This window comes from Dromaius novaehollandiae, chromosome 1 (assembly GCF_036370855.1).
Source record: "Dromaius novaehollandiae isolate bDroNov1 chromosome 1, bDroNov1.hap1, whole genome shotgun sequence".
Taxonomy (NCBI): Eukaryota; Metazoa; Chordata; class Aves; order Casuariiformes; family Dromaiidae; genus Dromaius; species Dromaius novaehollandiae.
The window spans coordinates 47633997-47655289 of record NC_088098.1 but is presented as its reverse complement, the minus strand read 5'-3'; the positions used below and the strand labels follow the sequence as shown (position 1 = coordinate 47655289).

Below are 21293 nucleotides of genomic sequence, written 5' to 3'. Positions count from 1 at the left end.
TAACAATGAAGAGAGAAGGATCTCAAAACCCAGAAAGACTGGGGGTCTTTGTAATTGTTCCAGCAGTCCAAGTACAGTAGTTGATGGTTTAGATAAAACTGTCATGATACTGCCATCTATAGGTTGTTTTTTGAAGTGAATTTGAGAAGAATGACATCTAAAATGCTTTTCATGAAAGTTATCAACTAGCATAAATAAAATCCATTAAAATAGAAATAACATCAGATTAAGGGGTAGCAGAGGAAAAAAAAGTGTTCTTTTGAAGGAGAAAGAATACCAAATATAATGGATTTAAGAGTAGTGCTTAGAATGAGAGTGAAGAGTCTATCAATCAATTTACTTCTTTTCTGAGTTTTGATTAGTATAAGCTTATAAGAAGATACTTATTTTAGCAGGAGATTTATCTTTTCATGTTAGCAATTCTAATATGAATTAAGGCATGAGCATATGTTGTTGAACTTTGATTCAAGGCACCTTGCATCGTTCAGTTAAACTCTAACCTGTCTATGTCTTAACCTCTTCTAAGTAGTTTAATTAAAAATGAGAGAAAAATTAACCTTTAGGAGATTAAGGCTCAAAAATCAGTTTAAATTCTTCTTATGAAATTTGTGCCTACTTAGCCTTTAGGAAATAGAATAAAATGTTGACTTTTTCCTGAACCAAAATAGTTAATAATTCCCTTGTGAGTAAAGAGCTACTTAAATTGTTAAAGCTTTCTTGTATTAAGGATTCAAGGAGCCATTCGCTCTCTTGCTACTCTTCTGAGTGATAACTTGAAAACTGATTAAAAAGCACTTTTTCTGTATTTTGGATTATAACTTTCCACAGTTCCTTTCATTCACCCCCAAAATCTAATTAGGTTTGTACTACTGCATCACCTGAATGAGCAAGGACAAGGGTCTGATGAAAGAGTATCTGATTTTAAAAGGTTTTGGTTCAAGCTATCAGATTGCAATGAAAGCTGCTGCCTTTAGTTTTAGAAACGTTTGCTATGTTACTTGCTTTGGGGCAACTGTTTTTTTGTTGTTGAAGCCCACGTATAATCTCTAGATTTAGTCGTTGGAATTCAGACTGCCAGCTAGTTTTGGTTCCTTGCTCTCAGAGCTAGGACAAAAATAGCGGCAAGCATGCCTTTCACTAGCACTGTCTCACTCTGCATTGTCACCCCCACAGAGACTTCAGCCAATCTTCAGCAAAACTTTATTCCTATAATAATTCATCCCAGTTGAGTGCACTTTGTAGTAGTCCTTTTGGTGGCTAGCAATAATGTTTTGGATTGCATGAACTACCAATATGTCGCTATGGTTTTATCTTTAATGATATGGGTATCTGCAGCTTCTATGTGGAGATGGTCATTGCTGAACTTAATTTTAGCACCATTCTCACCTGTATCTCTGCACATCTTTTCCTCTTTGCCTGTGTCTGCAAAGGAAATTTGGTGTAGCAGCATGAGGCTCAGAAGTGTGCAGGTATAATCTACTATTTGTTGGTACTCGTTATAGCAACATCTTCCAGAACTTAAAATTTAAGGTAATGGAGTGCAAGGGAATGAATTCTCTTTTTTTCATCTACAATACAAAACTACATTCTCAAATTTCAGTGGATGAATGAGCAAAGCAGGCTTATTTCCTACACTGCCGGCCTGCTTCATCCTGCTCAGGATAGAGATGCGAGGGTATAATCTAGTCTCCTTTCAATCCCAGCAGCTGGTACCAGTCCATAATGGGGCAAGTATCTTCTAGCCTTGTCGCTTATGGAGGTATTCATTAGTATGATCTACTCTCAAGTAAGAACTCTTAACTCTTGTTATACCTTTAAGGTCTTAGAATAGTTGCATTCAAGCTTATTTTGATTTATATGTCTATTTTTCTTGATGGATGAACTCTAGCTCCTAGACTTTCATTTCTATATACCTGGTATGATCTTTGGAAAAAGTTCCTGTGCTAATGGGTTTCTTTTCCCTTTCCAGGAAAAGGGTGTGCTCCCTGGGTTTGGTTTGATTGGATGAAGTCAGCTGAATACGTCGATCTAGCTTATTTACAAAGGTAGGGATCTTTGGGGGTGGATTTTTGCCTTTATCTGATTGCGACGTTGGAGCCCAGCTAGGTACTGCTGTTTCGGCTGTCGCGTGACGAACCTAAGGCTGATTCACAGTGCAGTGCTTCTCAGTCGAGGCACGATTTCAGAGGGAAAGCATGCCAAGATACACAGTGCATATCCGAGGAGAATGGCTAGCAGTACCTTGCCAAAACTGTAGTAATACAATCGGATGGCTGGGAAAGGAAGCTGTGAGACGGTATATGAAAAACAAACCTGATAATGGTGGATTTACCTCGGTGGAAGAAGTAAAATTTTATGTTCGAAGGTGCAAGGGGCTTGGCTTGCTGGACCTTGATGACACAGTGGAGGACGCCCTGGAGGACAATGAGTTTGTTGAAGTTGGTAAGCAAACCGTAAGCAAGGCATCACAGAGCAATGGCGTTTGGCATGTGAGTCAGCGTGCTGTGTGTGTTTATTTAAAATTGCATCTGAGACAGTGTCTAAGATTTTTGGAAAAATGCTAAAATGCAACCGTAGTTATTAAGAGCAGAAATATAATTCATAAAGTTTAGAAGCTACAGGATTCGGTATACATCATCTGTGTATGATACCATACATGCTGTATGCGCATGTGATATGGACTATGTGTCCAAGGGTTGAGCTGTTTTGCTTTTGCCTTTAGAGTACCTTAAATAACTACATAGTCACTTGTTATTTTCCTAGAAGCAGAGAAATATGATTGGGGCTAACGACTGCAAATTAAAATTCTTGTTGCTGTGTATTATAATGAATAAAGAATTCCTTTATATGTAAAGTACAATTTAATGCTGTTTTTTATTTTACATATTTCTTCTAGTTATAGAAGGAGATATAATGTCTCCAGATTTCATACCATCTCAACCAGAAGGAGTTCATCTGTATCCTTTTTTGATTATTTTGTGAACTTTTTTATAATTCCAGATTTACAGTTTTCTACATTTCCCTGTTCTTTCAGTGTTCCTCCCTCTTTAGAATATGTTGGCACCTTTAATCAAATGGCCACTATCTCTGAAATTCTATTTGCCCTTTATTTTCCTTTACAGAACTTTCAGATATAGCAAATATCGAGAACCAGAACAGGTAGGACCCGCTAACGATTTTATAACTCGGTAATGATCGTACATCATTACCTGAATACATCAAAGCCTGCTGAGAGTTTAGCAACTGCAGCGTTCACAACATCAGCAGCCGTTAAATTTGCTGGGTCGAGGAATCAGAATTGTAATTTGCTTATTACATTTTTGTTGGAGAATTCCTGCCTTACAAATGAGCTTCCTATCACTGCTGAGCTTTGACTGTGTTTTTATTTAATACTGGTCATTAAGCAACTTTGTATGTATCCCAGATTAAAATGTGGTTCTTTTGTGCAGTATATTTCTTTAGATGGGAACAGTTTAACAACGGAGGACTTGGTGAATTTAGGGAAGGGGCTCTACAAGATAAAGGTAAAGATTCTGAATGAACATGGCTACAAAATTATGTATTTATCCTTCTATGATTAGAATTAAACAATGATAGATAATTAATATTGAAAATATTTGTTTTCTAGCTCACACCTGAAGCTGAAGTTAAAGTCAAGCAATCAAGAGAAGTGATTGAAAGGATTGTAAAAGAGCAGACGGGTATATATTTTTCATCTCTAACTACTAATTATTTTTTTCAGTTGGTTTAGATAACTTTATTGGGTTGTTTCCTTACCCAGAAATGTATGTGTCTTTCAGTTGTTTATGGAATTACCACGGGGTTTGGAAAGTTTGCCCGAACAGTCATTCCAAATAGTAAACTTAGGTAAGTTATGTATGTGCATTTCGCTTTTCTTTCTTTTCAAAAGACATGTATATAAGAAGGAGCAGTTCTACACTGTATGTTTATACTTTTTTAGTTGAGAGGGTTGCTTCAATATTTCTCTCTGCTTCATGCAAAATAAAGCTCTGCTTTGAAAGACTTATTCGTTTTTTAACATGATTTTTCTTCTTTTCTTCATAGGGAGCTCCAAGTGAATTTGGTTCGTTCACATTCTGCAGGTAGTGAGAAATGGCTCGATGGTTCCCCTCTTCTGTCACTGTTGATACTGGGGTTAGTAACTGAGACTGTTATCGTTTCAGGTGTCGGGAAACCTTTGAGCCCAGAGAGATCTCGCATGCTGTTGGCACTGAGGATCAACGTCCTAGCAAAAGGATACAGTGGAATATCCTTAGAAACTCTCCAGCAAGTTATTGAAGCATTTAATGGTAAAAAGATAAAAAGATGTTTAAAAAAATGTTTAAAAAACATCTTTTTCTTTTTTTCTTTTTTTTTAACTATTTCATTAGTAGAAGGATGTAGCTCAATGAATCAAGCTGTGGGAGTTGTTCTTTCTACTTGGTAGTTCTGAGAGATCAAAACCAGAGCTCCACGGTGTTCAGTAACGTCCAAGCTCATAGCTAGAGACTGTTCCAGGATCAAAGAACTTAAATTATGAGCAGAAATGACAGGAAGGGCTAAGAGAAAGGGATGCAACAGGCAGGCATTTGGAAAATCAGCCACTGAGAGTTTAGGTAATTAGTTCCAGACCAGGCAGGAAGTTTGTGGAAGAAACAGGAATTGAACCTGGATAATCTATATCCCAGTTCAGCCCCAGCTTTAAGTGCAAACCTGACATTATTTCTTACATTTTCTGCTATGGAAAGAAAACTCACTATGAGCTTGTAATAAGCATGCTCTGAACACAGAGTTAATCAAGATGACAGGTTTCCTGTTCACAAGCAGGCCAGTGCTAACAATGAGCTTGAGCTATTTCTATACTCAGTGGTTATGGAAAGGGTAACCTATGTGGAATGTTAAAACCAGGTTACTTAAGCTACGGAGCTGTTGTTCTACTGTCTGTTATAAAGCCAAGTGACTTAATTCACAGGATCACTAGTGACCCATAGGCCCTCCCATGCTGAGCAGGGTGGCTTATACATATGTTTTAAACACTGAATGTTAGTTGTTCTATATGGTGGTACTTCACTGTTGTGACTGACTATTATGTAACCTGTGAAGAACATGACTCAAACTTGGGGCAAGCACTTTTATAAAGATTCCGGTCTGTAATTTTTGTCCTCTTGGGTGCATGCTGATATATGTGCCAATGTCTTTTAGGACACTGAGATTTTGGGGTGGGGCTATTATCATATAAAAAACTGCTTATGTTGGTGTTTGCTGAGTAGGCCCACTGAGCAGTATCTGTTTTTGTGAGTAGATCCGTTCAGACACGTAGTTCCTGCTCACAAGCACTTGTGCAAGTTAAGACTGGCAGAACTGCATGCATGGTCACGTTGCCTCAGCTATGAAAACAGTTAAAGCTATATTGGCTTGCTGGAAGCCTCAGCAGGAAAACTAAAGGGGTTGCTCTGCTATTCATTAGCTGCTATTCATTGATGGTCCCTCTGGTGAGGCAGTGACAAGTGAGGAGCATCTCTCTCTGGGCAGTGCTTATTTTGAGGATAAATATAAGCTTCCAGTCAGAGGTCTTTCATTTGATTCTGCACTGTACATGAGTGTTAGATTCCTTCCTTCTTTTTTTTCCTTTTTTTTTTTTTTATTTTTTTTAAATCATAGAATGGAAGATTGTTCTGAGATTACAGACCAGATGTGTGATAGAAGAGTTGTGTTTATATAAGTTAGGCCTAAAGAATACAGGCTTTGTGCTGCCTTTTGTTAACTGGTCTTCCTTCTCCCACAGCTGGTGAAGGAACTGGAATTCAGTATTTAAGTCTGCAAAAGGAAAAAAAAAAAAAAAAAACAGGCTGATTCCTTCTTTTTCTGTAGTTCCCTGAGCTCTGCTTCTTCATTTCCACACATTCAGGGCTCAGAGGACTGGGGAAGAGGGTTTCAAGATGGATTCATGGCATTACTCCATGTTTAGTGATGTGAGAAATTAACGGTTAGCTTTGACCTCAGCAGGTGTGTCCTGTGGCATTGTTAGTGTTTTGGGTGATTTGGGGTGCTCAGTTCAAAGGGCCTGTTTTTCTTGAAGAAGCTTAACACCTACGCTTTGAAAAACAGATCCCTTTAATTTATCTTCAATCAAAACATTGAAAATCCTCAGCCACTTTTGCAAATCTTACTTAGTGGAAGTTTAGTGAATCAAGTTGTTGTAGGAAAGAGCTAGTGTGACTTTCTATTCTAGTATGGGAATATTAAACACATGCTAATTCAAGGCTACCCTCTCAGACACAAGATCTGTCCTGGAAGTTAAGTTTTTAGTTGGATACTTAACTCTACATTTTGAGATATTCTGGGAGATGTAAACTATGGTGACTACTCACAAATGTGCTTCTAGAACACACGATGCTTATTGAGTCTCTTGAGTACAAATATTCTCCCTTAACAATTCTACATGGGAGGAAATCTCGCATTTGCTGAGATCAGTTAAAAAAAAAAAAAAAAAAAAAAAGCCCTGCTCCCAAGAACCTGTTTCTCATGAACAGGACATACAACTCTGACAGTGAAGTAAAGAACTAGGTGGAAAAGAAGAGAGTTGCACAGAAGCTGTTGCATAAGCCTTAGATAAAGCTGAACAGAGCAGAGAGTAAAATGGCGATGGTTCTGGTTCTAGGTTGACGAACTTGAAAGTAAACCCCAGCTTTCCACAGACATCATAAATGACGGCAGGGTGTCCCACCCTGAATCAGGATTGCCAGGTTACAAGTCCTGAAGAACTCTTCACAACTGAGCTCTCTGTGATGGTGACCAGAGAGGAGCAACGTTTTAGCTGCCTGGCCATTTGACTCTAGATGCAATGACCACTAGCAGTGGCCCTTGCAGACTTTATGGGACTTAACTTAGAAGGGAATTGATTTCTTTATAAGCTGCAGCTAGCCTGGGAGCAGGGTCAAATCCCAGTCTGCAATGAGACTAGTGCTGTTGGTTACATTGATCATTATTACACATTATTACACAGAATGTAACTGTGACCACATTCATGTGTTGGCTTCTCTGTTTTCCGAGGAGCATATCAAGGACAAGCTCTAACAAAAGTTGCATTTATTTCCTTTTTAGCATCCTGCCTTCCTTACATTCCTGAGAAGGGGACAGTTGGAGCCAGCGGAGACTTGGCCCCCCTCTCTCATCTTGCGCTGGGATTGATTGGAGAGGGAAAGATGTGGTCACCAAAGAGTGGCTGGGCTGATGCTAAATACGTAAGATCCATGCAGCTCATTTTGCTTTGGTTTCTGCTTGCTGGCTCATCTGCCAAATGGTGTATAGCATGAGAGGAAGAGAGTTTTTGTTAAGAATTGTTAGACAGAATCATAACACTTACAAGTCTTTGGCTTTTGTGTACCAGTTTGACTTGGGACTAGGTTGCCTTTAGCAGCTCATCCTGTACCTTGAGGAAAGGGGATCCATGAGAGTGGAACATACTGACCCATATGTCATTGGAACAGACACTGCATGAATGTCCTGCATGTTATTAGGCCCTAAAGAAATATCACGCCATAGTACCACAGTGCAAGAACTGGAACTGGAGAGAGAGACAAGATGTGATACCAGCTCTGAAAGAGCTATTACTACACCTTCAGCTCCATAAACATCAACACTGTAGCACAAAACTCTGACTCCTCAAATTCAAAGTTCAAATGCTGAGAGTAACTGAAGATCTATTGAGGGTGGAAACTTACTAGTGAGGCTTCTGCTGCACTTTATAATAGCTTTAAGTGGATACACAAATATTTTCAGTATAGTCACAGGGAACCTTTATAGCATCCTTCTTTACAACAAGATTTTTTTTAATAGAATTAATTTTTAAATTGTATTCTGTCACTAGTAAGTCAGATTGATCTAGTGTTGAATATCTCCAAGTTTGGCCTCTCCAAAGTCTCTCTTGGTAGTTTGTTCTGTTACATCTGTTGCTCCTATTCACGTAGTGTTTGAACACCAGATTTATCTATGGACTGATAGCCACACCATCACGGCAGGCTAGAGAAGTGCTGAGAATTACAAAGGGAGACAAGTAGGGAAGGAAGCAAGGCAATTTGTCCTGGACCTCCTGTTTTCAGACTTTGTAGGGGAACGTGGCTCATTACATTATGCGCCTACATAATATATTCAGAGCATTACCATCTCAACTTTTTCCAGTCTCCCTGGAAACATGGGAAAGAACTGATGGGAAGGGAGATGAAGCCCAGGAGGAATAACAACTTCATCCAGTCCGTGGCTCACACAAATATTCTGTAGCAGGAATGGAATTGAAACCAGATTCCCCAGGAAGTATTTTTGACATGAGATCATCCAGCCTTCCCACCCTCTCTCTGTTGCTTTTGTCAATTGATTGGAAAGTCTCTTGCATCATTTCCAGAGGTGAGAAGGTCCCTTGCATCATCGTTCCTTCCACTTCCTAAGTATACTTCTCTGAGATTTATTATCACTTCAGCGGAAAAAGTTGAGAGGACTCCAATCAGAATCAAGGTTATACTATTCCTCCATTTCTCACAAGAGTGATTGCCTTATAGAACAAACTGAGTAGGCCTCCTCATCATTGGAGATATTCTAAAGAGAAGGTATGACATCCCGTCTCTCTCTCCAGTTCCTAGGGAATCATTTTAAGGGATAGCTTATGACAAGCCGAACCTACTCTGAGGCAGGGGATAGACAGAACTACGTTCCCAAGATGTTTCCAACCTTCTCCGCTATTACTCTCTCCCCTCAGATAGTATGCAACAGATGTTAATGGGCTGTGACAATATCTCACTTTATTGCTCCTAATACTTTCTTTTACTGGCACTAGGAAATGAGATGCTGGTTTTGAAGCCCAAATATGCAGTCCTTTGCTTAGCCTAGCAGAAAAAATTGTTTAAAGTGCTTGTAATACAAAGCTCCCTTTTCTCTCTTCACTGGAGAATTTCCTAATATTTTTATTTATGATTTAAGATTTAAAAATTTTGCTGATTGAATTCCTGAAAAGCATTTTTCATTAATTATCTTGTCATTAAACTACTTTACAGGTCCTGGAAGCCCATGGTCTGAAACCAATTAAGTTGAAACCAAAAGAGGTAATAAAGCATAGTGATGCCAGCTGATGGAAAAACAAGCCTTGCCAATCGCTAGCTGCTTTATACTTACAATTTATGACTGAAAGGAATTAACAGTCATTTTAAATCAAGGTCCAGAAGAGCACTTAAAGTCAGTCATGGAGGGGATACTGGAGACTCCGTTCTCCAGTAGGGATTATGGCAGCATTTCTATGGATTCAGCATAATTGCAGCTAGTTATAGAAGCTTTGTGTGCCAGGTTTCAGCCCAGGAGAAAAAAGTTCTGTCCTGTCCCCTATAAATGCCAGTGATTGAATTCTGTCCTTTTTTCACTGGTAATGGGTATTGATCCACATTTCCTACTACTCCTGATCATTCATCAGTGGAAGGTATCACAGTTGATATCCCATGTTTTGCCAGGTAAGTGGAAGTTGAAATAGTATTGTACCAGTGAGGACAAACTTTTTTTTAGTGGTTACTAAACCAATGCAAATAGTAATTTTAGATTTATCCACATAACACTAATGTAGAACTGACCTTCCTGGTTGCTAATTAGCAATTCACTTAGCTGTTCCCATAGGGTTTATATTCAGATATGTCCTGATTTTATAGGCTAAGCTTTATAATTTTTTACGAGTGTATATTAATGCATAATTTGCATTGTATCCTCAGAGAAGATGTCTCCTCTTAAAGAATTAGAGATCTGAAGGCTCTTGTGGATGGCTTTTCAAAAAACTTATCATTTTATTGCTTAAAATATACTTTGTAATGTTTAATATGCAGCATACAATTATTATAATAATTATAAATAACTATGTAAATATACAGTTACAATAATTGTATATAATATTAATATCAGTAGCACAGTGTGAATAGTTAATCTGGGTGGATTAATCTGTTGATTAAACAAATGCCACACTAAAAAAGTACTGTCAGGACTGGGATTCCCTCTGCCATTATCACCCTACTTAACCTGAAATGTCAAACCCAAGCTTGGCATTTGGATTATTTGTACAGTCGGTGGAGAGGCATGGACATCTTCAGAAAACACTTTATCTCATCCTGAAACAGGTGTCCAAGAAGCCCTCTGAAGGTACCAATCTTTGACCAAAGTATGATCCCAGTTGATATTTGACTTTTAGATGGTTCAAATTGTGAGATGAATCTTATTCCAAGTATTAAAGTTTACATGGGGACGCAACTGACTTGAGGCTGTGCAGCCTTCTGATAATGGGCCTCTAACTGTAAAACAACTTCAGAGCAAGAAGCCAAATCCCATGTCTCCTACAGGAAAATGGAAGACTGATGGGCTTCAAGGGCCTTTAGAACAAACCTGTAGCTAGTTGTAATTGTTTAAACTGTTAAAGCAGTTAAAACTTTTAATTTTGTTTTAATTCTCTGCTTCCTTTATTATGATTGTTTTTCACACACCCCATGCTCATAGCTCCTTCGGTTTAGTTAATAACACAAAAAGAAGTGAGTAAAAATAGTGTTATACTTCCAAAGAACAGGAAAAGAATAACGATTTCTTTTTTTTTTTTTGCTGTACTTTTCATATTTAAGTTTGAAATAACGTGAAATAAACCTCATGCAGCACTGGAGTTCCAAGGGTGTCTATAGGGACTTAGTACGGTCATGACCACTGACAATTTATGTAGCAAAAATGCCCAGTCAAGCTGCACTTCATATGTTTTTCTTTAGGACAATCTGGGAAGCTAAGCAAAGGTCTTCAAAGAAGAGAGAAGAAAGAGAATTATCGCAGAGATGGAGAATTATCACAGCATGTGGAATAGCTCCAATGAATTTGCTTAACATCTGCTCTGTCTTTGAAGGGTCTTGCTCTAATTAATGGGACACAAATGATCACTTCGCTGGGATGTGAAGCAGTTGAAAGAGCCAGTGCTATTGCTAGGCAAGCAGACATAGTTGCTGCCCTTACACTTGAAGTCTTGAAGGGTACGACTAGGGCCTTTGATACAGGTTGGTACTGGACTTTTTCTGTCCGTTTGCTAACAGCTATTTACAAGAGAGGGCAAAACCTAACAGTCTCATTTGCTTTACTAGATATCCATGCAGTGCGTCCACATCGTGGGCAGACTGAAGTGGCATTTCGATTCAGGTCCCTTTTAGATTCTGACCATCATCCATCAGAAATAGCAGGTGAAAAATTTTAGTCTTCAGCATCCTGAGTTACTCAGGACAGATTGGGTGTTTCTACAGTCGCATATGCACTTTTGTGTAAGAAATATTTGTTTTTTCCCCTTGTTCTTCTTAGAGAGCCATAGATTTTGTGATCGAGTTCAGGATGCATACACAATGCGCTGCTGCCCTCAGGTAAAAACTGATTTATGTTTCCTTTTACCGTAGCAGACAAGTGATGGTGAAGTTTGCATCTCGGAAATACATTGTCTGACTCCATTAGAGGAGATGGTTTTATTTTGCTTCTCCCTCAGTTCAAAGTTACCACTACGAGAGACATGTAATTTGTTGATCCCATGCCATGGGAGTGCATGCACCCATATCAGGCAGTGCCTAACAGTGCCGTGTTCAGATCTGCAAAAGGCCAAGTGTAGGAAGCATGGGCAAGATACTAGTTTCCACATCTGCATGCTTTGTAAGGGATTTCTTCTGCCTAGATGCTAAGACCATGAGCTGGGGAAAGATGTTTCCAGAAGCAGCTGGGGTGACTGGCTGTTCGTGTGCCTGTAGTATCCCAAACATATTGGATGAACTTGTTTCCATGTTTTAACATGAGCAAAGCTATTACAATCAATGGAAGATTTGCCTAAGTAATTAATTTATTCATTAGTGAGAGTTTGTTTTCTGTGAGGGTTTTCTTAGGCTAGTTCTCCCTTATTATCACTTCTATCCTCAATCAGTTAAGAAAATATTAACTTTCTTGTCTTCCATTTTGGATAAACCATCCCAAACAGGTAAAGAATGACACATTCAGATGATCGTCTTAGCAATACTGTCATAATAAATGTAAATCTAGTCTTTCAGATGTCCAGGATGGGCAGTGTCCCACAATGGCAATGCTCATGATTTTCAGAGCAAGTCCAAGACTGTCTTCATGTGTGGATGTAGAGACTGGGATAAGGGGAAAGACAGCACCTGCAACCGGGTCAGCATACTGAAGGTGAACTAAGCATAGATGCTAAGCTCTGGTACTAATGTCTTTTGTTCCAGGTTCATGGAGTGGTAAATGATACAATCACTTTCGTGAAGGACATCATGTTGACTGAAATCAATAGTGCTACAGACAACCCTGTATCTTTTTGATGATTTTATTTCTCTGTAAAATTTTGCTTGGCCTTTTTTATCTTTTTCTTCTAAATAATTATTTGTAAGTGAGGTTGAAAAGTCATAGTTGGCTTCAGTCAATAGCTACCGTTGCTTCCAAAAGCAACAGTCTGCGTTAACAGGTAGGCTGCAGTCTTGTAAAGCATCGGAGCATGCAAGTACGTGTCGGGGTAAAGAAACGATTTGTACATAAAGTTTAACACATGTTTAAACGCTTCCTAGATCAGATTCTATGCACTTATGTTGAATGTGTAGATAGATGGGACTTGGCAACCAGATGGACTTAGATGGATAGTGGCTTGTCATTTGAAACATCTAGTGGTGCAGCATTAGTAAAACCTGCATTTCAGGGCAAGATTTGGATTCAGTCATGGAAGGCACAAAAAACGTGCGTGGCCTGTAAATCTTGTTGTGGTTCAATCTGGTAAACTCTGTGCATAGGCCTTGTATTGGCACTCTGAGCAAGGCTGGATTCCCCTCATCAGTGTAAAGATGCTGTATTTATTGTCATATCAATAGCTGGTAAGCATCACTCCTTGCTACCTGCCTTGGAGAGAGTCTACCAAGCAACTGAGAAATATGCTAGGATCCAAATATGTGTGTTTCTTTGCACCGCTAATAATTTTCACACTTTGATCAAACACCTCATCTCATGTAGTCCATTTAAAAAAAATACATGTCAAAACTGTCTACAAGTTTGGAGAACTGAGATTCTGTCTTTATTTTCTGAAAAGTGAGCATGCAGATGTAATACAATGTACTTGGAAATAAAAGCATGTTAGCATGAAAATCCCTTCAGAGAAGACATTCTGACTACTTGAAGATATCTATCATGTAAAGAGTATTTTATTTATGTTCATGCCTTAGCTTTTCCTTAAAGATGGTGTTTGCTCAAAGGGCAGAGATCATTTCTGGAGGAAATTTTCATGGTGAATATCCAGCAAAGGTAATTAAACATTTAGAGAAAAAGAAAACATTTTAGTTTCTGTTCTTTTTTTCTGTCATCTGATATAATTAGAGATCTTCTTTTATAGGCTCTGGATTATTTGGCAATTGGTGTGCATGAGCTTGCTGCAATTAGTGAAAGAAGAATTGAGAGACTCTGCAACCCCTCACTCAGTGAGCTGCCTGCATTTTTAGTAACTGAAGGAGGTCTGAACTCTGGCTTCATGATCGCCCACTGCACAGCAGCTGCCCTGGGTGAGTGCTGAAGCACTATCGTCGAGAGACTTGAAATGGAAAGACCAATTTATATTGATGCAGTTTGATTAGAGGCAATCTAATTTGATCGTAGATATAAAGTGATCTCACTCCTAATTGTTCCCCACTTCTTCTCCACATGCTTTGAACTATCTGGATGCAAAGCTTGAGTGTTCAGTGCAGCTGCAATTATTTTGGCTCAGAGCTGTTTACTTTGCACTGACTCATGAGCATGTTTAGCTCTCCAAGCATACAAACTGCTCAGTGGGCTTCACTGGGAATGCTTGCACGCTTACAAGTGGGAAAGGAGGGCAGCACTCTGATTTACAGAATGGTCAACACAAAAACTCCAGTTGAAATTTAGTGGCAGCTGTGCACCCAGGAACATGCAAATCAGCTCAGATAGGACTATAAAGTTAATAGCAAACAGTTCAGGGAAGAAGCACGAATGTCTATCTGAGCCTCTCTGCTGCAGGTAGAACCTCTGTTTGAACAGTTATGATTCTTAAATATGGTAGTACCTTTAGCACAGGGACACGACTTGTTTCAAACTTAAGATTGTTGGGCCTGATGTTCTTAGTATTCAGTCTGCCTCTGATGACCAAGTGCATGAACAAGTATCAGACTCCATGATCTGCAGGAGACTGGAGTTCCCAGGGGTTGTAATTGGAGGAGCACAATAAAAATAAGCACATCAGCATACTTTTCCTTGGAATAGAAGCTTGTGAAAAGAAAGGGAAGAAAAAAGGCAAAGGAATCATTGATGGTAAATAAATGAAGCTCAACTCGTCTAGCAACGAAACTGAAAAACTGCTAGATGATATTGAACCTCTTTTCCTTTCCCCCGTCTCCTTGCCATCTTTAAATGTATGATAGACAAGAGTTTGCCCTGAAGAAGACCCAGACTAGCAGAGGAGCTATAGCTGCAAATAAAAGGTGTACAGTCCTTCTAAAAACCTGCATGGGGGACCTTACTGGAGGTCAACATGACTGACACACAAATGCATTCATGTTTCCTGCTTCCATTAGATCCCACCAACTGTTTCACGGACCATCTCAGAAAGCAAATCAACAAAGCCTTCTAGAAAGCCATTTCTTGGAGGTTTCTGTATTATATAGGGTAGTTTCCCGGATGCTTTCTATGGGTCACCTGGCATTAGTGATAGTGAGTTATTCTGAATGGAGGAGTCATCCTCTTCTCTTTCATTAAGAAAATGCTGCACAGTTTGTTTGAAGCATATGGCTGATAGTGTCATGACCTGACAAAACAGCTGTGGATATTTAATTAATGTAATTAATTGTGATTGACAAATGATGTGCCTATGCGATTCACAAAGAAAAGCTGCTGCTGCTTTTTCTATATGGGTAAGCCAGTATCAGATCTTGGCAGCTGTGGATAAGTCTTTCATGTTTACTGCTGGGCCCTCATTATAGGGGTATTTTACTGTTGTGATAAAGCATCTCTGTCAGTGCTCTCCCTTAGGATGGTACTTCAGGCTAAAACTGTATTTCGCTCATGCAAAGAGGCACCTGCATTCTGTGGCATCCAGTTTAAGCATTAACGGGCACATTGGTAGGGTGCTGCTTCCTGCTCTGACTGCAGTGTGACTCACCCAGCACCATTCTCCTGGGAGAAAGGGAGTCCAACTTGAGATGCTGCTCTTTGGAGTCAGTGTGTATCATAACCTTCCTTGTTACTCCTGGTCAAACACTTCTCCAAGCCTATCTAGAGCTACGTCAGCATACTACATACCAGGATTAGTACTCTCTGCACAGGATTTGTTTAGGCTGCATTTGGGAGGCACAACTGAAGCAGATTCATAGAAGCATGCGTATCCCTTCAGTCTAGCTAGCTGAGGCAAATAGTGACATCAGTGAAAGCAAATTCAGGCACAGTCTGTGCAGCCTTGTACAGCTTGGGCTGTTATGGCTTTGCGGCTGACAATAGCCATGAAGTTAGCTAGATGCCCGCTTGGATGTTTGCATGTACTCCAGTTCTCCTCACTGCAGGGTAGCAGCTCCTGGCTAATACAGGAGTATGAACTGATCTCTTTGAAGGCTTTTCACAGCTTTTATGCTGTTCATAACACACCTCATGGTTCAGATACTTTGTCAGATGATGTCCCCATCTGTGTGTGTGTGACTAATCCTGTATGATTAACGGGCATATTCACTGTGCAAGATAGGTTTTTTTTTTTCTCCTATCATTCCTCCTCTGCCCTTGTTTCCAATACAGAGAAAGAGAAGAGATGTGTGTTTTTGCAGATGCAGTCTTAGCAGCAGTTCAGAGATGGTCCAGATGAGAACAGCTCTGTCCAATGTCAAGTTGTTTCTCTTCTGGAGTAAGCAACAGTTTTTCAGTCCTTGTCAGTTAGCATGAAATCAGGACCTCAATAGTAGCTCTAAATGTTAGGTACTCAACTTGTGGGGTACCTGGATATTCAAGTGTGCTGCAAAAAAAGATGTCATTAATAGATCCTTTGAAATTTTCTGTTGCCATTTCTGTTTCTTACTGTTCTGGCATAGCTTCTACATCTTTGAAAATATCTTCTATAATAACAGCATTTTCTGTAGCTTTGTCTGAATAGAGCCACTCCATCATCCTGGGAAAGACTTGGCCATTCAGTCTTCAAAATCATCCTATGCCCTCAATGGTGCTGGTTATTCTTTAGTCATCATTAAAGCTATTTGTATTCTGAAGCTGCAGATTGCTCTTAACCCCTTGTTTTCTTGCCACTGAGAAAAAAACATCAGGTTGGGAGAGTGGGAGGGGGGAAGAGATGGCTCAGTCCAAACCTCACCATCATTCTAGTTCTTCTCTTTTGCTTTGAACTGTGGGTGCCACTGTGGTCCAATGGAAGTTAGATCTCTCATGTCTTTTACTGCAATTTTGCAAGGGGTCCAGAATCACCTGCTGAGTTACTGTTTGCAGATCTGCTGCTGATCATGCTGTCTTGTTAGTGTCGAGTGTTGAGAGTCAAAAACAGCAAAGTATTCATCTTTGTCCTCAATTGAAATATGTTTGATACCCATGTACCAAGAAGATGCTTCATCAAGTTAAGTAAGATTAGGTTAGCAAAAGAATTACTTTTAAGGTCTTCTGGGTCCACTCATTAGTCTGGTCTATTGTTCTACTACAGATGAGATTAAAGATCAAAGTGGTACCTGTTTGTAACAAATACAGTGCTTATTACCAAACAGCAGAGGAAGACCTAGGCCTCACCACAGCCCCAGTGGTGTCAGTCTAATTTGCTCTAATCCAAGGGCCATGAAGGCCTTTGCTACTGCTTCCTTGCAAATTCTGTGACCCCAGTGTTTAGGCTGGTGGAACCTGATTTTCTAGTACTCATGGCTAAAGCGACAAAAAGCATGCTGACTTCTGGGACACCACAGTTCACAGTTCAGGAAAGCATGAACCAATGTGAAGATAAACATGTAACGGATAGAGGGCAAATTATAAGCAAGAGATGCAAACAGACAAAGAAACTGAGGATATCAGATAAATGAGTAGATAAATATCCTGAAAAAAAGTCAGTGAACTAAATTAATGTAATAGAAGAACTCTGCCCACAGGCTGGTTTTGGAGGTGGGACTGGAATACGAGCTGGAGTGCTGGTCCCCTCTTTTGAAGACTGGCAACTTTTTCTTTCGGCTGAACAGAGTTTATGTTGGCTCCAGGATCTAGCTGTCGCTTGGCTTCAGGTGCCGGGAATCTCAGCCCGGCTCATCTGGCGGTTACATCCAGAGCTCATTTGTGCAGTCTGGAATTAGGGATTCTGGGTTGTTCTTGGGCCTCTGACATGGGGAATGAAAACGACTGCCAAGCCTCCAACCTCATGACTGTCACCAGATCCAGAAGTTCATGGATTAAAATAATTTTTCACTGGTCAAAATAACCATGAATTATCCAAAAATGCTATTTGATTTCTGATTTTAATTCTTATTTTTAAGTCACACTGCCAGTTTCTAAGGTGGTTTTGTATCAGCTAGCGTTGTCCACTCCCAGGGATATTAATAAAGCTGCAAAAAAAATTGCAGATCTTTTGCAGTGCTAGTGGATGTTTCTCTCCCTGCCTCTTTGGTCACATTGTACCTACCAGGCTGAACTGTGGCCTCTCTGGGGCCTCTTCTTGCCTGCCTGAATGTGCCAACTGAGCTCTGTCCTGGGCTGTGTCACTGGGGCAGCTGTACTTGCAATTGGTGTCACCGCCTCGGTTGCTCTTGTTGCTTTTCTGGAGCTCCTAATTTGGCGAGAGTGTTACATAGCATCCTGCTGGGCTTCGGAAAGAAAAGGTCCGCATGCAGTGAGAGCACTGTGAATATGGGCTTTGTTTCTTCTCTTCTAAAGAGCAATTCTCGACCTCAAACTTTAGGATGGTGCCTACAGTCCTTCTCGTGGCCAAATTCCCCTTGCTTTTGGATGCAGTTTGCATAGGAGTGGATTACACTAGGTGTCGCATCAGCGTGTGAGCGCTCAGGCTTTCAAAGCCGGCACGCTCTGACCTTCAGATGTGCGTGTGCCTGGATGGGGACCTGTGCAACTTCATAGCGAGGCAAGGTGAGGAGAGGTGGGAGAGGACGAGTACCATGCTCCTGCAGCATTGCTCTGCTGCAGGTCCTGGAAATGCCTCAGATCAGATGAGAAAGGTCAGATGCTGATCTCTAGCTTTCCTCTTAAAACTAGGGGTAGGAGGGTCAATACCCATGACTGAAATAAAAACTGAGTGAAGCAATGCGCTTTACAAAGAGTTGCCTTAAAGTATTAGGCAAGACCATTCCTAGGTTTGCACTTAAATTATGCTGTCCAATCTTTTTCTTCTGTTTCCATTAGGCCTTTAAGCCAGAGCAACACAACCCTGGAGAAGGGGGAGGACTAAGCAGTCTTTCTATATTTGCTTAGTATTTGCATTCAAAGACGGATATGGGTTATTTTTTCAGAGGCAAAGTTATTTTGTAAGGCATTTATTACAAATTATTCAGTAGAATTAAAACAATGCATTCTCAAAAGAGGTGCAGTAGTTGGATTCTCCACTGCGGCCTGACACGGTGGATGGGCTCTTCACTGCAGTTTTCTTCCAGGTTGGCTGTTGCTTCTAGTGTCCTTTGCCCATTCTGTCCCCCATTCATTTGCACTGGACTTTTGCAGTTTCTGAGAATAAAGCCTTGTGCCACCCCTCTTCTGTGGATTCTCTCTCAACCAGTGCTGCTACAGAGGATCACGTGTCCATGGGAGGATGGGCTGCAAGGAAAGCTTTGAGAGTTATTGAACATGTGGAACAAGGTAAAGTTGAGGTTGATTTCTAGACACATCTGCTCTGTTACCAGATTATGATATTAGTGCCTTTCTTTCTGGCTATCATCATTTAAAAAAAAAAAAAAAAAAAAAGAGTTCATAAATCTGGAAGAGCCATTCAAAGATACTGTATGAAGTATATATTTTTACAAGTGCTTAGACCTTTCTAACAGAGATAAGGCAAATCTAGAGTTGAGTGTTCCTGTGAAATAGAACTGCTTACTACAGGACAGTCAGCAGAGATCTTTCCTTTTATTTTCCTTAAAAGAGCAAAAGTATTCTTTTTTTTTTTTTCCTCAGATGGAGTGCTTAGGTACAGATGCTAGTGGTTACTGGAAAAACAGAGCAATACATAGCACAAAAATACTGAATGTGTCTGCCTGCTTAGGTTTATACATTTGAGTGCTCTGAAGATTTAAAGTTCAATAAAACTTTTTTTTCATGTGCAGACAAATGACTTTGTAACTGCAGACCTAATGTGTTTTAGATCCAGTTTCCTTGAGTGAATTGGTTCATATGAAAATAAGAAACTAATGCCAATAGCTAGTCAGGTGTGAGGTGGTTAGATCAGAAAGAATAAGAATCTGCTCCAAAGCCCTTGTAATTTTATCAGTGCTTTTGCATGGACTTGTGCTCTTGCAAGTTTTATGAGCAGAACTTTCTTTTACAGCTCAAGGCGCTTTCTCCATCTTAGTCCAAAAGAAGTTTTCTGATTTATAGTGCCCGTTAGTTTGGATATTCAAGATACCTTGGATGAGATTTTTATGGATTTAAGACTGTGGTAATTAGGAGTACTTGGCACATTGAAAAGTCTGTATGGCAGACCACCCAGAATGTGCTTTTTACAGTGCTGGATACATCCCCCAGCACCATCCATAAAATGACCCTACTGTTGGGCTGCCTCTCTGAGTGTGTGGATCCACAGTAGGTCTTTTCATATTACTCGAAACAATATCATATTAGCTAGAACAAGCTCCAAGTTTTATAAATGAAACCTCCCCTTGGGCTGTACCTGCTAAAAATCTCTCCCCCACTGTTTTGATTTCCTAGTTCTGGCTATTGAACTGCTTGCAGCCTGCCAGGGCATTGAATTCCTACGCCCTCTGAGAACGACGACCCCATTGGAGAAAGTCTATGACCTTGTGCGCTCTGTTGTGAGGTAAGATCAGATAAATGTGTTGCCCAGAGGTTGCCACTTTGGAGACCTGCTGACTGTGGTGGTGGTTAATGTTTGGCCAATGTTCTCCATGTGTCTCCTTACAGGCCTTGGATGAAGGATCGCTTCATGGCCCCGGACATTGAAGCAGTTCACAGGCTGCTGGTGGAGCAGAAGGCAAGTATTGATTTTTTGGCATGTGCTGTATGATCAGTCCTCAGGAGCACTCTGCAGCTCCGCTTCAGAAATACCCCTCAGTATGCTCAGTGGCTGCCTTCAGCCACTTCATCTACACGCTCTTCCCTAACCTCAGTGACTGCATCGCTGTTTCTGCTGGTCCCATACAGCTTACTGACGTTGGTCTGAAATTCTCAGTTCTGCCCCAGTAATGTTTGCACAGAGTTTCCTGAAATTGTGTGTTGAAGTCTGACCAAGTCTGAAGGAAAATTCTTTGTTTTACTTCTGACTCTGTTGTTTCACTTTCTGCTTTTGCAGGTGTGGGAAGTGGCTGAACCTTACATTGAAAAGTATAGGAGGGAACACATCCCTGAATCGAGACCTGTTTCACCAACAGCCTTTACCCTGAGATCACTGGCAGTGAATATGTGTGTTAACCATGATCACAGTCATCAGAATGAACTTTAGTAGTTGCTGACATCTGGTAAAGAGTAGGTCCTTTCCAGCACCTTGTTTGGGGAGGGCTGTTGTTTTACCAGAATTCATCATGGTTTCTTCTGGGGATGCGAAGGAACCGATTGTCTGGCTCAGAAGCACATATGGATAGTAGAGAAATGCCTCACCAGTTTCCCAATGTGTGAAAGACAGTTTTGTCATGATTGTCCACACTATCATGACATTGAATTCAATTGAATTTACTGAGCTTCTGAACACAAAACATTAAGACCCCTGTTTAAACCAGTGGAGGAACCAGTGGATGTTTATATGGGTGCCTCCTGTATTTTTGTCAGCTCTTCACTTGTATTCTCTTTTTATGTGTGGCAATGATACTGAACGGTCTAGATTTGATATTCTCACCCTCTTTTTGTTTGGGGAATACGGTACCCTATGTTCTGACACAATTATTTTGACACTTAATTCTTCTTGCTTTTGCTTCTCCAGCACTATGCACATCACATGTGAGATACAGATTCCTCTGTAACAACACTTTTAGAGCAGGTGCTTCACAAATCAAATTAGTTGTATGCATAAAAATGTGTTATGAAGATCGCTATTGCAGAACCAATATGCTGTATTCTGATGATGGACT

The 21293-nt window shown here is 40.2% G+C and overlaps 1 protein-coding gene across 1 annotated transcript; it reads left to right on the top strand.

Annotated features, from left to right (window-relative positions):
* The first annotated feature begins 2044 nt into the window (after nucleotides 1–2044).
* HAL (histidine ammonia-lyase) lies at nucleotides 2045–21128 on the top strand. Its single transcript, XM_026123214.2, has 20 exons — nucleotides 2045–2442; nucleotides 2897–2957; nucleotides 3132–3159; nucleotides 3450–3524; nucleotides 3629–3701; nucleotides 3801–3867; nucleotides 4066–4103; nucleotides 4185–4310; nucleotides 7105–7244; nucleotides 9048–9095; nucleotides 10907–11054; nucleotides 11139–11234; nucleotides 11350–11408; nucleotides 12264–12344; nucleotides 13258–13323; nucleotides 13412–13577; nucleotides 18724–18858; nucleotides 19921–20029; nucleotides 20134–20203; nucleotides 20522–21128. The coding sequence occupies exons 1-20, from the start codon at nucleotides 2196–2198 to the stop codon at nucleotides 20669–20671; spliced, it is 1983 nt and encodes a 660-aa protein (XP_025978999.1). The 5' UTR covers nucleotides 2045–2195; the 3' UTR covers nucleotides 20672–21128.
* Nucleotides 21129–21293: the final 165 nt, after the last annotated feature.

Coding starts and splice junctions, on each gene's coding strand:
- HAL (XM_026123214.2), top strand. CDS start 2,196: ATGCCAAGATACACAGTGCATATCCGAGGAGAATGGCTAGCAGTACCT. Junction 2,443..2,896: donor CAATGAGTTTGTTGAAGTTG/GTAAGCAAACCG, acceptor TATTTCTTCTAG/TTATAGAAGGAGATATAATG. Junction 3,702..3,800: donor GATTGTAAAAGAGCAGACGG/GTATATATTTTT, acceptor TGTGTCTTTCAG/TTGTTTATGGAATTACCACG.